Source organism: Xiphophorus maculatus, chromosome 1, assembly GCF_002775205.1.
Source record: "Xiphophorus maculatus strain JP 163 A chromosome 1, X_maculatus-5.0-male, whole genome shotgun sequence".
NCBI lineage: Eukaryota > Metazoa > Chordata > Actinopteri > Cyprinodontiformes > Poeciliidae > Xiphophorus > Xiphophorus maculatus.
This window is the reverse complement of record NC_036443.1, coordinates 25998445-26013384: the sequence shown is the minus strand read 5'-3', so window position 1 is coordinate 26013384 and position 14940 is coordinate 25998445. Positions and strand designations below refer to the sequence as shown.

General features: G+C 36.9%; 1 protein-coding gene across 1 annotated transcript in view; it reads left to right on the top strand.

Annotated features, from left to right (window-relative positions):
• Positions 1-1339: 1339 nt before the first annotated feature.
• The window catches only part of LOC102221724 (inactive dipeptidyl peptidase 10-like), a 47746-nt gene continuing 34145 nt past the window's right edge, over positions 1340-14940 (top strand). Inside the window, exons 1-2 of the mRNA XM_023338015.1 lie at positions 1340-1499; positions 14322-14436. Of these exons, the coding sequence (XP_023193783.1) occupies positions 1461-1499; positions 14322-14436 (154 nt within the window). The 5' untranslated portion in view covers positions 1340-1460. The remainder of the gene's footprint in view (positions 1500-14321; positions 14437-14940) is intronic.

Sequence of the window (14940 nt, the reverse complement as noted above, 5' to 3'; positions counted from 1 at the left end):
GGAGAGTGTGGCACAAATACAAACTTATTAGAACATAAAGTCTGGATATTTTGAAATCAGAGAAGAACACAAGTATTGATATTCACAAGACTGGCCTTTACTAAAATACATACAAAACGCCACTTTTGGCAGGAAACTGAGACGAACAGCTATATGAAGTACAACATAAACATCATAACACATCGTATAGTCAACAGCTGTAAAAACCAGTAACAGACATTACATTTTGTCATCGTTAACATCATGAATATACATCAAATATGTTGGTTAATGTTCCATTTATTATGGTTTTAAAGCAGCTCTAAACAGGTGGGGTTTTAGTTTAGATTTAAATAATTTCAGTGTTTCGGCTCTTTTGCAGTTTTCTGGAACTTTGTTCCAGATTTGTGGTGCATAGAAGCTGAATTCATGTTTGGTTCTGGTTCTTGGGATGCAGAGCAGAACCAGAACCCGAACCAGAACCAGAAGACCTGAGGGGTCTGGAAGGTTGCTATGACAACTGCAGATCTTTAATGTCTTGTGGTGCAAAACTGTTCAGTGATTTATAAACAACAGTATTTTAATATTTTAAAGTCTATTCTCTGAGCTACAGGGACTTTAGAACTGGGTGATGTGCTCTAATCTTCTTGGTTTTAGTCAGAACGCCAGCAGCAGCGTTCTGGGTCAGCTGCAGCTGGAGGATTGATTTGTTAGACACCGTTGTAAAGACACTGTTGCAGTAATCAATGCAACTAAATATAAATGCATGGATTTCTCTCTAAATCTTGTTAGGTTGTTTTTGTTTAATCCTGGAAATGTTCTTCAGGTGATAGAAGCCTGACTTTGTAACTGTCTTTATGTGGCTCTGAATGTTCAGATCTGATTTTTAGTTTCTGGCTACAAAAAATAAATCAGTGTGTTGACTCTAGATTGTTCCTCCTTAGAGCTAAAGATAATAACTTATTTTTTTCTGTCCACCTTAAGAAAGTTGTTATTCACGCACTGATTTGTCTAAAGCATGTTCAGTGCTCGGTTTGGTGTAGAGTTACCCGGTGATACGGTTTGGTTGTATTATGGCAATACGATTTCAATGAAACAGCATTAGGACAGTTAAATTGGGTATTGGATTTTAACATTATGTGTTTTTTCATCAAAACTGATTGTTCATCATTCCTGCTCAAGCAACTCAAGCGGTTTGTATGTCTATTTACACTCAACACCTCGTCACGATTAATTTCCGACCAAATCAGCAGCCAGAAGGAAAAAGAGAGAGAGAGAGAGAGAGAGAGAGAGAGAGAGAAAGAGAGAGAGAGAGAGAGAGAGAGAGAGAGAGAGAGAGAGAGAGGCAGGACCACCAACCCGCTGAGGACAAACTTGCAAGAAGCGGAGCATGCAGAAAAAGCTCCGCCAAACAACAGTGCAGCTGCTCCGCGGCTTGTGAGGCTACACACGGCAGCGCGGAGCTTGTTGCGGATTACACCATGATTGCCACAACTCAACAAAACATGACCACGGATCTGGTAGGTGGGCTTCAATTCACCACTTTGCGGTTCCCTTCCTTGTGCAGAGGTTTGAGGGTGTGTGTGTGTGTGTGTTTTCTCCAAGTGGGGTTTTCCGTGTGTCGAAGAAAATTGGTGATTTCGCTTCTAGACACTTTTCCCGTTGCTGTCCATCTTCCGGACAGGCTTGCCCCAGAGCTCTGTGGTGTGATTCTGACGTCCAGTCTTCTTCTTCTTCTTCTTCTTCTTCTTCTTCTTCTTCTTCTTCTTCTTCTTCTTCTTCTTCTTCTTCTTCTTCTTCTTCTTTATTGTCCCATGCAGCCTCACAGAGTGTTTCCCTGCACCGTTAAGAAAGCTCAATTTTCCTGGATGATAATTAGTCCCAGCAGCCAGTCCCCTCCAGCATGGACGCGCACATTGACAAAAGAGGAGGGGGGGCAGCCTGCACACTATGATTGATTAGCCCTTTGCTGCAAAGGTGCATGGTCAATGAATGGAGATTATGAAGCAGGGCATTTGTAAATTGCAGTAAATTTAAGCAGTTCAAACTGAAAAAATGATACAAACTAGCCAGTGTGAGGTATAGTCTAATTATTATGCTGCCTAAATGAGGATTAAATAACCCTCTTCTGTATATTTTGTTTTCAAGCTTTATTCTCTGCTCATAATGTGAGATGCATTTATTATTACTATGTTTTTTCCCCCCCTCAGCATTTTTGCAGGTTTTAATCTGCAGAGCTACAGAAGATGTTTCAGATACAGTTATAAAACGAACAGAACTGAATCAATACAATTGGAGTAGCAGTTTCCATCTCGGGGGCCGGGGGCAAAATCTGGCTCGCTGTAGCTTTTCATGTGGCCCTCTACACTCCAAATTACATCAAAATTCACACACAATCAACTGATCCCCAATTTTTCAGATTTTACTGACATTTCCCCCCAAAATTGGCCAAAAATGTTGGTTTTAAGTGACTTCTGCCCCAGCCTTACTTGATGTCAAGTTATATAGTCTGTGACCGATAAAGCGATTAATAACAAGTCACATTTAACATCACCCATTAGCGCAAATATTGCTAATGGGTGATGTACATTATACAGTATATTACAAAAAAAACAATCACAAAATCCTGGAGAGACTGATTTGTGATTATTTAATTTTAAGAAACACTTATTGAATGTGGAAACAAACAGGTATTTATTCATATTTTAACAGTTTAATGGGTTTTATCAGTACATTCTGGCACAACCGGCCCTTTAAGAACATTCAGATAGAAAATGAAAATGAGTTTGACATAACTGGTCTACAGGGTTGGTGCCGATGGTTGCTGGGTCGATCATGGCTTACATCTACAATTTAGAGAAACCAAATAACCCAACAGCAGGACCAGGGCAAGGCACATGCGAAGTAAGCAGCTGCTGTGAGTCCCCCACAACACTAGGGGGCCCCTAGAGCGAAAATCTAATGTGAAAAGTTAAATTCTTCAACTTAGTCTGTCTTAATTTAATTGAATATAAAATTAGGGAAATTTTGTTTTGACAAGTTAATTAAAAATAGCCTACATTTGTTTCTTGGTTCCTTATAATGATTTAAAAAAAATCTTCATACAATTATTCAAAGTTCTTTTGAACTGGATAATTGCTAGCATGTTTGACCTTAGCATTAGTGCTTTATCTAAACAAATTAAAACTGGATTTAAACGTTTAAATTCTTTTGAAACTTGTTTTCCTGCTTCTAAAGCTAATATTTTTGGTCCATTAGCAACAATTTTCTCAAGATAAAGTCTCTCAGCTGTGATTTTAGCAATAGCGCTGTAGCTTTATGAATTCTTGCTGAAAGTCCAACCCCAGACGAGAGCCATAACTTTTATTTCATTGACATATACAGTATTAACATATTATTCTTACCATTTGCACAAAGAAAGAGAATAACAGTTATATTCAAGTCAAAATGATTAGCCAAGACTTATGCTAGAGGTATTAAAAATAACATCAATAACAAAAATATGCTTGATTTAAATGTGGATTATTTTAATGAGTAATATTTAGAATTAATTTTACAGTTTATATCAATTATGACACTTGTTTAAATTTCTTTCTTTAATGTTGAATGTTTAGTACAATATAAAAACCATGCTAAATCTTTTAATTCATGATAAAACTGTGATTCTTTTTAGAAGAGTTTCAGAATCTCTGTATATTTACTCAGCTGCAGCTTCAGTTACTTCAGAGGATTGTTTTTTTTATTCTGCATACCTAGTGGTGTATTACTGAGGAAAACTCCTTGACATTAAGTGGCACTCAGGTCTTTAGTGCTTTCACTGACATGATGAAACCCAAATGAAACTTGCCAGAAATCATTTATTTCATAATCCGGAGGCTTTTTTCTCTCTGTCGGAAACGACCACAAGATTATAGACGACCTTTTTACCTGCAAATGTCAGCTCACGTCAGTCACAAATCAATGTACTTTAGGCAGCAAATCTGTTGAGATTGTTGCTCCTTTACATGGCAGAAACATTATTGATGCATTTAGTTATAAACGGGAAGTAACTGTTTGCATACATCCTCTGTCTTTGAGCCTTAGCTTGAGTTAATTATTTAAAGATGCACCAATGAATCAGCTGAGATTGAACTGAATTGAAAGTTTTTTCTTTCATTGTTTGTGATCAAGGAATTGGCAGATCAATACTGGAAATTTGATTTCTATTTATTAAAGTCAACAAAACTAATAACTTGCATAATTTTCTATCTATGAAAGTATCAGAGTATATTTTGATGCACTTCATTTGACACAAGTGTTCGTGCATAAATGAGTATAATTTTGTGATTCCTTTGTTTTTTTTGTACAATGGAGTATTAGGACTATAATGACAAAAGAAAACAATAAGTAATAAGTCATACAACTGCAAGAATAAACTCGTATGAGAATAAAGTAAGAAAAATATGAGAATAAAGTTGTAGTATAAGAAGAATATTGTCATAATATTATGAGAATAAAATCATAAGATTCCGAGAATAAACTTGCACGAAAATAGAAGTTATGTAATATGAGAATAAAGTCCTAATATTACAGGAATAAAGTTGTAAAATTACAAGAAAGTTGTAATATTATCACTTCATTCTTGTGATATTAGGACTTTATACCCATAATTTTCAGTTTAGATTTTTTTTAGCGTGACCCAAATACATTTTGAAATTAAACTACTATCAAAGGCGAACATTTTTTCTTTAATGTGCTATGATCCTTTGAAAATAATAGGTTTGATTAAAATTTGAATTTTGCAGCTCAGAAATCAGAAAAATGGCAAAAAAAAAACCTAAAACACCTAATTGGTTCATCCCTGGAATTACCTTTTTAAGACAGTGTGTGTTATGTTAAATGTCAATTTTTAATGCAGCACACATACATTTGTTTTTGCATAAAATCCGACCAAAAAGCCCAGTTTAATACCAGAAATGTTTGTGTTGAGGCTCAGACTCAGCTCATGCTCCATTTTTAAAATTACACTGAATCCTAACACGTTATTTACGGGTAAATCCCCTCAGAGGATCCTCGGCGCGCCGGGAAAAAAAGAGTTCTCTTCATCATATTTACTTTGACTCTACATCATGTCACCCGTATAGCTCCCCCACCTCGCGTTTTCCTGATGCTGCCTGTTCCCCAAGGCGGCAACTAAGTGTACAGGATCCTTTGGTGATGTAATTTTCTTGTGTGTGATGGGGAGCATGAAAAGAAGATAGGGGAGCCTTGCAGCGATAGACTAAAGCAGCTGGGCTTTCATTTCACGAAGGCTTTTGCTGCATTGTCTCGTCATAACCTCCAGGGCTTAAAAAAGAGAAAGTAATCTCTAGTTATGGTCTCACATGGTGTCTTTACCATTTTTTTCTCTTTTTTGCAGTGGAGACAATCCAATGCAATGCTTTGGTTCAGATGGAAATCAATGCCAATCCCTTGTATCTAATCATTACAGCCATTTGGTTTCTCTTCATCTGAAATTACAGTCTGCTCTAATGATGACCTTTATTTTTACTGAGGCAATGAGAAATATTGACAAGATAATGGATATGGGTTCCTTGTTAATCTGCATCTTTCCCCTGTGAGTAATTATAATGAATCATTGAAATCAACCTATAGCTTATATATTGAGGTCTGTATGTGCCTGGCAATAAAATACCCACTTTAACGTTAGTAGTTTATTCATTAATGTCTACGTCTGTGATCTACGTCAACAGCTGGGGTTCAGGAGGTTTTCAAGTATGCAAATCCAGCAACGGCGTGCATCGGTTCACTCATTTCTCTTCTTGTGATTTATTATTGGATGCCTCAAAGACACAGAAGATGGAATTAAGGAGGTCTCCTGAGTCTAATTTATGAATTTTAAATACTGCCCGAATCCTGCACAACCTAGTTGTGGTGCGCGCTCTGCAGATCATGTTTGGTGTGACTTGTTTTCGTTTGTCTGCAAATTCCTTTTGGACACCTTAAGAGAAAAAACAAAGTATTTGTGAGGAGTGTAATGGGTAACTCCAGTCTGATCTGAAGTTGACATGGTGTTGTAAATCCTCGAGGATGGGCCATACTTTTCAATAATTGTAGTGTTTAGGACAGAGAGCTTCTGTCTAAAAGTCTCCTTCATGGCTGCATTCCCTCTCTTAATTGTTTCCCTGCGGACCTTGTACAACTGTGCACCTTATCGATTCCCTCATTTGGTTGAGTGAAAATCCCACAGCGCTGCCGGCGAATGAAAGAGCCCTCTCTCGCCTCCAGTTCAGTTCTGCTTGCTTTGCCAAAAAAAAAGAAAGAAGTCCTCCCAGAGGGGGACGCCTTCTGGTAATTTATTCATTAACAGTTGTTTGCTGTTTGTCCAACACCTTCATCTAAACTCCTTTATCCTCCTTGAAATACAAAAGATCCCACCCCTCTGCAGAAAACCGGCTCTCGGATATTTCTCCGTGTCGGTCAGGCTGCTGACTGTGATAAACCGACTCTGTCACACCGATCAGCTCTGTCATCTGTTCACCTGCGCTGGCAAACGGTGCTGCATTAGATTCCTGAAATGCAGCGTGACCAGCAGCCAGGCGGCACTGTGGCAGGCGGCTCCTCCGGGGAATTCAGCTCCCTGCATCTGCACCCCGTTTGCAGGAATGACAAAACTCCTTACTCGCCTAGATGCGGGATTCTCCTCCGCCGTCTTTTCAGTGATTTGACCTTAATTGGAAGTAATGTCTTGGCTCCAGGGGAACAAGAGGAGACGGGTATCCCCTCCTGAAATAATTTGAGGGAGGACATGGAAATAATATTGAAGTCAGTCAAGCGAGTAATTCAGTTTAAAGTGTGTCTGCTCACTGCGGCTTTATTTTATAACTTATTAGTATTGTGCTCAGATACAACGACGCATAAATCTCGCTGTGCATGTTTGCAGCGGTTAACCTCCATGTTATGTTAATTAGGTTTAATTAAATGTCTCTGCCTCAGAATTGTAAGCTCTAAAGGTGCGTTATAAACGTACCAAAGCTGGATTTCTGTATCAGACAGCAGGATAATGGATTTCCCTGTGTGTGTGTGTGTGTGTGTGTGTGTGTGTGTGTGTGTGTGTGTGTGTGTGTGTGTGTGTGTGTGTGTGTGTGTGTGTGTGTGTGTGTGTGTGTGTGTGTGTGTGCTGAGCCTCTTTGGACATCAATCTCCCCAACTTGGACGGCACCAAGAGTTCAAACATCACTTATGCTTTGTCCCTGCTGGTGCTGCTTGTAGCGGCTTTAATTCGGACTTGTTTTCATGCTGCAGTACATCTTTAAAAGATGAAGTCTTGGCAGGAGTTCTGAGCCGCCAGACCTTGTGAGTCTTTTGCTCACCTTTAGCAAGAAATGGACTCGCTTATCTCCCACCCTCAGAAGTTTTATTGACATTGATTAATAAAGATTAGGTGTGAAAAATGCGCACAGATTTGCTGGAAAAGCCGATAAAGAAGAGTTTTGGGTTTAAAGTGAAATGCTCCTGTACCTCCAGATCTTGTAGATATTTTTGACTTTACTAAAGAAATTAAGAATGTGCTGTTTTCTCATTTTTCACAGTTTGTTTAACATCAGGAAGTGAAAAGCTTGACTTTCTGCCCGACTTAACATCAATACTGTGTATGGCTGATCTGCTAATTTTTTTATTTTATTAACTTATTAATTGTTACATAGCAAAATGTGTTTAAGATGATTTTTTAAAACAGAATTTGAAGCAGATGAACATATTTACAGACTAAGAAGGGTTTTCTTTTAATATTAAATGGAAAATGTATATATTCTTGTACAGTTTTTGCTTATTTACTACTTTGATTGTGTTCTTTCTGCAAATTGCTATTTTTCTTGCAGTTAATTAATCGATTACTAAATTATTTGACAATTATTTCAATAATGATAAATCTGACTAATCATTTCAGTTGTGTTCTGGTCAAATGAGACCAAAGCTAATCTTTACAAATTTGTCCTTACTGAAAGAATGGCAAAACAAAAATAAACATAAAAACAAAACTGAAGTTTAATTTGCTGTTTTTCCACATTTCATCTGATCAGAGAAACCAAGCAGAAGTTTGGTTTCTCTGATCAGATGAATCTAAAATTTGATGTTTTGGTCTCAATGCAAAGTGGAAAATGATCCCTGAAGGTCACCATGAAAACACAGTGTTCACAGAGAAACATGGCGATGGCAGCATCATTCTGTGGGATGTTTTTCTTCAGCTAGGACAGGACAGTTTGTTATGGCTGATTGGAAGATTAATACAAGACAGAATCCAGAAAAAAACTGTTTCTATTGCAAGACTTGACATTCACAGATGCTCTTTATCCAGTCCAGCTGAGACTTAAAAGAGTTTTAAATAAAAATGTCTCCAATATCCTTAAAGCTGCAGTACGTAATTTTTATTTTAGAAATATATTTTTATTACATATTTGTTGAAATGTTGTGACAGTATGTAATGAGACAAATAAAAAGAAAAAAATTGCTCCTCTGCCTTCTTCTTGTGCTAACTAGAAACAACCAATAAGAGCCAGGAGGCGGGTCTTAGCGCTGTCAATCATTCCTCCGTGTGGCACTGCTCATTCCTCTCTTGCTCTCGCAACTAGAACTGATGGTGGTGGATAAGCGTTTTTCCTGTAATGCTAAGTTGTTTCTCCACTATTAGCACATTTAGCAGCATGTTCACGAGATTGATTGGCAGCGCTAAGACCCGCCTCCTGGGTCTGATAGGTTGTTTTTTGTCAGGAGCTTTTTTACAGACGGCGATAGTTGCTCAAGAAGAGGAGATCAATCTTTTCACAGATTATCTGTCTCATATTGTACAAATAATCATGTTGACAGTTTTAACAAATATGGAAAAAAGCTAAATATATACAGCTCTAGAAAAAAAGAGCCCACAGCACTGAACCCCATGGAAAAGCTCCTGGTTTTTCCACCAAATATTGGTTTCTGAGCTCTTCCTCAGTTAAAACATTAGTATTGTTGTTTCTAAATGAATATGAATATAAATCTTTGCATTTTTAAGGTCTGAAAGCACTGCATCTTTCTCCTTTTCTGCAAATAAATACTAAATTTTTGCTTGAAATTTCAGAGATATGTCGTCAGTAGTTCATAGAATAAAAGAACAAAGTTAATTTTGCTCAAACATAAACCTATAAAAAGTAAAATCAGAGAAACTGATCATTTTCAGAGGTCTCTTAATATATATTTTATAAAAGTTGCTGCACCTTTAAACACTACAAATGTAACTGTTCTGAAAGCCGGTTCTAGAAAGTATAAAATAGAAAAATGTAAGCAACACTTTTCAGATTTTTGTTGAAAAAAACTTAAAATCTTTAAATATCATTTCCCTTCCAGTTTACAATTCCAGCAAAAGAGCAAAAACAAAATAAAAATGTTTGTTTTAAGGTGAAAAAGCTTAGACATTATGACTCTACAGTCAGTAAAGAAAACCTCCAGTCAGATGGTCATATGAAGACATGTGGTTGAATGGGGGGGGAAGTGTTAAGCTGTTAAATGTGAATTTTAGACAGATTGGGTCTACAAAAAAAAAAACAGACAGTTGGTGTCCTCCCAGGGAGCGAGGAAAAGCAGCAACTTGCTGTCCGCTGAAGCACATTTTTTCTTCCGCTCCAAAGCGGAGGTGTGCCAGGTTTCCCGGTTAAGTCAAAGGACAAAGCAGCAATAATGAAGGCTGAGTTTTATGGCTGCTCTGCTGCTGCTGCTGCTGCTGCTCGCTAGCTCTCCTGCAGGCGTGTGATGCAGCAGTGTCAGCCCCTCATTGTGAAGGAGCGCAGTACAGTGTGGCGAAGACACACACTTGTGGTAAATTGTAAATGATGCTGATGCAGGCTCTCTCTATCAGCTCCCCTTTGTTGCATTCGGATGGTATACAGAGATGTGAGGTTAAGCTGGCTGTGGTTTTGTCAAATCTTCCTCTCTAATATGCTCTATTACATTTATTGCCTTGTTAACAACCTCATTTAGACTTGTTGATTACATTTTGATGAACCAAACTTGCTTCTGGGAGACAAAGTACGACTCATTTTAAGGAAGCGGTTGTGAAACATGTTCTGTTTAAAGAATTCTGCACATTTTCTGAAAAACACAAAAACAAACCAACATCCTCCAAATACTTCCTGTTGTCTTTTTCGCCAGCAGTAACATCATTGTGTTGATTACGTGACTTGTGTGATGCGAACAAAGATTTTCCAGTAAGACCACTTTAGATACAGCTGAAAAATTACCTCATACAAGCACAAAAAGGTTTTTTTTAACGAGAGTTGTTTTGAAATTGCATTAAGCAAATTTATTTTAAAAAGTTCAGTTTGCACCATTTTATATTTAATGGAAATGCAGCTAAAGTTCCTTGAGTGTGCTATAACATGGCGCTATGTTGTTTGAAAAATACCTACCCCCTATTTAACCCTTTATGTCCTAAATTTAAAATCTCCGCCTGGATATTTTTGCTTCATTTAATTGTACGCAGTTCTTTAAATGTTGTGTGAATAAATATATTTGCCCATTTATCCATAACAACTGGAACTTTCAATATGTAGCAGGTATTTTTGAAATTTACAGTCTATTTAAAGAGTGTTTCTCAGATTAATTTCACTTCTTGCTACGGCGGGAGTGAAATTACCGTAATAACCCGATATTGTCTGGAAAGCGCAACGTCTCCCCTTTCAGAAACTGTTGGAATTTTTCAGATAGCGCAAAGTGTGGCAGAATTACAGTACTGCAAATTCGGCTGGATCGTCACCGCTACATTTAGGACTTGCAGGGTTAAATTAAAATGAGTTGTTTTGGTGTAAGACGGTCCTGAGATCTTTCTACACTGAGCTACCATGATCTCTGAATGCATTTGTGGCTTCTTCACTCAGTCCCACGAATGTTGCAGCTTGTTGGTCTCTCTGAAGTCTTTGGTCTGAGTGTGAACATTCATGGTTGTTAATCCTGTGTGTGTTTCTGTGTTGCTCACTGCAGATAAGCACCAGCAACCCTGCAAGGACAAGCCGGTGCAGATGATGGATGGATGGTGTAAAACCAATTCATGCCAAATACATTATTCAAATTTGGGACAAAGTTGTACCTTCAGTAAGAGTAGAGTAGCAGATCATTCTTCCTACTTTGAAAACACAAAATTTTACCCCGTATTTTGGTTTAGTTTCTAGTGAAAATATCTTAGTACAGTTGAAGTAAGACAAAACTAACTTTTCAGCAAGATGTAGGAGCTTGCTTTAAGTCAATAATTGCTTCATGTTGATACTATTTCCATTGATTATCTCACTTATTCAAAAATAATCTGCCAGTAGAATTAGCACTTTGTTGTCAATATTAAGAATTGTTGATGTTATGTTGAGAGGTGTGGTGAGGAAAGAGAAGTTAGTCAATCTTGGCTGTTCGGTAAAAAAAAACTGGCTTATTAAGTTTGATGCAACAGAGCAAATTTTTAAAAATAGCAGATTTGACCCTCGGGTTTGACACGTGCACTAGCACTAAAAAGAAAGTTGAGTAAAAACGTATTGCTTCTTACAAACAATATTTGCACTAGAAACTAGAGAAAAATACTTGGTATTATTAGATTGTTGCAGTGTATGAGTTTGTAGATTAAAACGATGCACGAACTCTATTTGGCTCCTGCAGAAACTTTTGTTAATAACCCAGTAAAGTAGAAACAGAGCAGACAGGCTGACTAAAGACAGTCGAGATAATCTGGCACCGAGCAAAGTAACCCCAAAAACAAGATTCCTGAATGTCGAAAACTGAGCTTGACAATAAACTGTTGTAATCACAAATTGAGAGCAGGTGTGAATGGGAGGCTAAATAGCACACTGACAGAGAACAGGATGTGCTGGCTGCTGTACAGAGCAGACTTAACAAAAATCTAGAGCTTAACTGAGCAAATCAGCGCTACAAACTATTTTTTCTCCCAAAAACCAAAATAATTCACCATTGTTTTTGGATGCTGGGGAAAAAGGAGCTCTGCATGTGTGCAGCGTGGCCTGGAAAAGATAATAATTTAAGCTGTTTGATGTGTTTTTGATTCAGGGGAGCGAAATAACAAAATGGAAATGTGTCTCTGCAGAGAGCTGAGGCACAAGCACAAGCATGCCAGCTCTTGCCCTGGAGACTGAATGGTTCACGAGGTTCAAAATAAATTTTAAAACATTGATTTTTCACAAGTGACAAAGTCACAGCTTTTGATTTGTAAAAAATATCTACTGTGTTTTTTCCCCCCGTCTTTTTTCAAGTCACGGTCACAAAGATCCATATATTTTATTGGGCTTTTATGTGATAACAACACAAAGTTATTCATATTATGGAAGTGAAACAAAAATGACATGGTTAATTTTTATGACCGTAACTAATGATTGTGTTAGTAATTGATTATTCTGAAAATTAAATGATTAATCGGTTAAAAATATTGGTACATTCTGCAGATTTTTCATTTAACCACTTAAATAATTTTTGTTTAACATTAGAATTCATATTAGAAATGGATTAAAAGATGCAAATAAACCAGAAAATAAACATTTTATTGCCTAAAATGCAACAACACTGCATTCCTTTAGTGAATGTTTGATCATTTGTAGCAAAATATGCATCTACAGAAAAAAAAATACTTCTAACATCAATATGTGTATAAGATTTTTTATTTTATTTTTACAGAATTTGAAACAGGTGAAGCTAAAAATGCCACTTGAGAAATTCTGGGTAGAAAATGTTTACAGAAAAATCCGTTGTTTTTTATATCTTGTTTATGTTTCAGGGGCATTGTTTATATTTTTTGTGCAGTTTTGGCTTTATTACCACTTTGAGTGTGTTGCTCTTTCAGCAAATGACCTTTTTTGAGTTTGTTCACTGAAGTTAATGATTAATCAACTGCTAAATTAGTTAATGATCATTCAAAAAATCAATTAATAATGATTAATCTGATTAATCGTTTCAGCTTTATTCATTTTTTAGCAAATATAAATCCAGTGTCACAAGTATTTTCAGTCTCTTTTACTAGTATTACCAACATTTTTAATTGTTTGCCTACAGACAAAACACAACTAATCACACCAAATCGCAGTGATTTACACGCTGAATTTGCTGCATCTTTGTTTGGGGATGTTTTTCTTTATCAGGAACAGGAAAGCAGCTCAGTGCTAATGGGAAGATGGATGAAGCTAAATACAGGAAAACCCTGGAAAAAACCCTGTTAGAAATTAAAAAAAGACACAAAACTGAGGCTGATTCGTTTTCCAGCAGCCTGGTCTTGCAGATGTTGCAGAGAAACGTGATTGAATAGAAATGCACTCCAAACGTTTTAGATTTTACTGATAAAACATTTGGAAAATTATGAATTATTTCTTCATAATGCTTATTGCTCTGTATGACTCTTTATGGCAACAATTAAATATATGTTTGCTGTTCCCTCTGACTGTAAAAAAGATTCATTGTGGCTAATCTAAGCTACAGATCCATTGCAAATATAATGTTATTCTTTCACCTGTTCAAGCCTCTGTTTTTTGTTGTTGTTGTCTGTCTTTTACAGTTAATCAATCTTAACAATGTTTAGTTTAGTTCATTCATTTATTTACAATAGAGACAATGTGAAAAAACATTTTTATTCATGTTTTTTTCACATTAATAATGTGACAAAAAACATTATTTTTTCACATTGTTTAAGTTTGTTAAACTTAAACAATGTGTTAAACTTTGTTAAACTTTGTTTAAAGTTTAAGTTTAGCTTAAACTTAGCTTAAGCTAAGTTTCCATCTATAATAAAACAATCTAATATCATAAAACAATCGTTGAATGTCTCTATATATCCTATATAAAAGAAAAATCTCTTGAAATGAGTCCGTGGCACTGAATTTAGAATAACTTTTTATGTGTATAAAAACATCTACTGCATAAAATGTGCAATTACAATATAAACAGTTCTATAAATTTTAGTTTTTGTAGTTAAAAAAATTAATTTGGAGATGGATATATATATAGTTTGAAGAGTGTTTCAGTTTCAGGGAACATATTTCACCATTAACCTTCCTCCAAAGTAAAAGGTCTACAATTTCATGTGAAATGAAGCAAAGTAAAGGAAGAACTATGTGTCAGCTTTAATTTCGTCCCCAATTAAAAACTGCTCTCCTAAAAGCAACAGTTTCACTCAGTTCTCCAGCTGAAAACTTGTGCGATTTGTTGGAGTCTAAGTAATGCTGCAGATTGGTCTCGGTCCCCCGTGGCTCAGCAAACCGATTTGTCTGACGGTGGAAATGAAGCGGCACTAATGTCCTCTCTTTTAGCTCGGCTCACATTCATCACCGCATTTGTTTTCTCTCCCGCATCAGGACCTGGGGAGTTCAGACGGTCCGCCGAGGAACTGGAAGGGCATCGGGATCGCCATGGTGGTGATCCTGGCCGTCATGTCCCTGGTCATCCTCTCCGTCGTCATCCTCACGCCCGGTAAGAAAAGAGGCGGAGGAATCAAAGTGGAAAGCACAATTTGGATCCATAGCTTTGAAAGTTACATAAAAAAGACCAATTTAACTCTCATGTCTGCAGCCAGAAGCCTTTAACTAAACACAAAGAGCAGAAAAGGAAGGAAGAACTAATCAGGCTCTGTGAAGTGAAGAAAAAAAAAAATCCACCTTCGGGCGCCTCCTTCTGAAGCATGTTTGTTTAATCTGTACAAGAACCACATCATAAATAAAACAGTTGAGTCTTTTTGAGAGGTTAAAAATCTCTTTGACGCTTTTTTTTGTTGTTGTCTCATAGCAGTTGCCAGGCAACCAGGGGAAACTCTAAGACGTTACCGCTCTCGGTCAAATAGTCTCCGAGAGATTATAAGACCCAATAAACTGGGACTTTTTCCTTTAAGACTTTGGTTTTAGCACCGCCAATAAACAAACAAGATATAAGGTGTTAATTAGTATGCTATAGAGCTGGATGTGTCCCCTGGCTTCCATT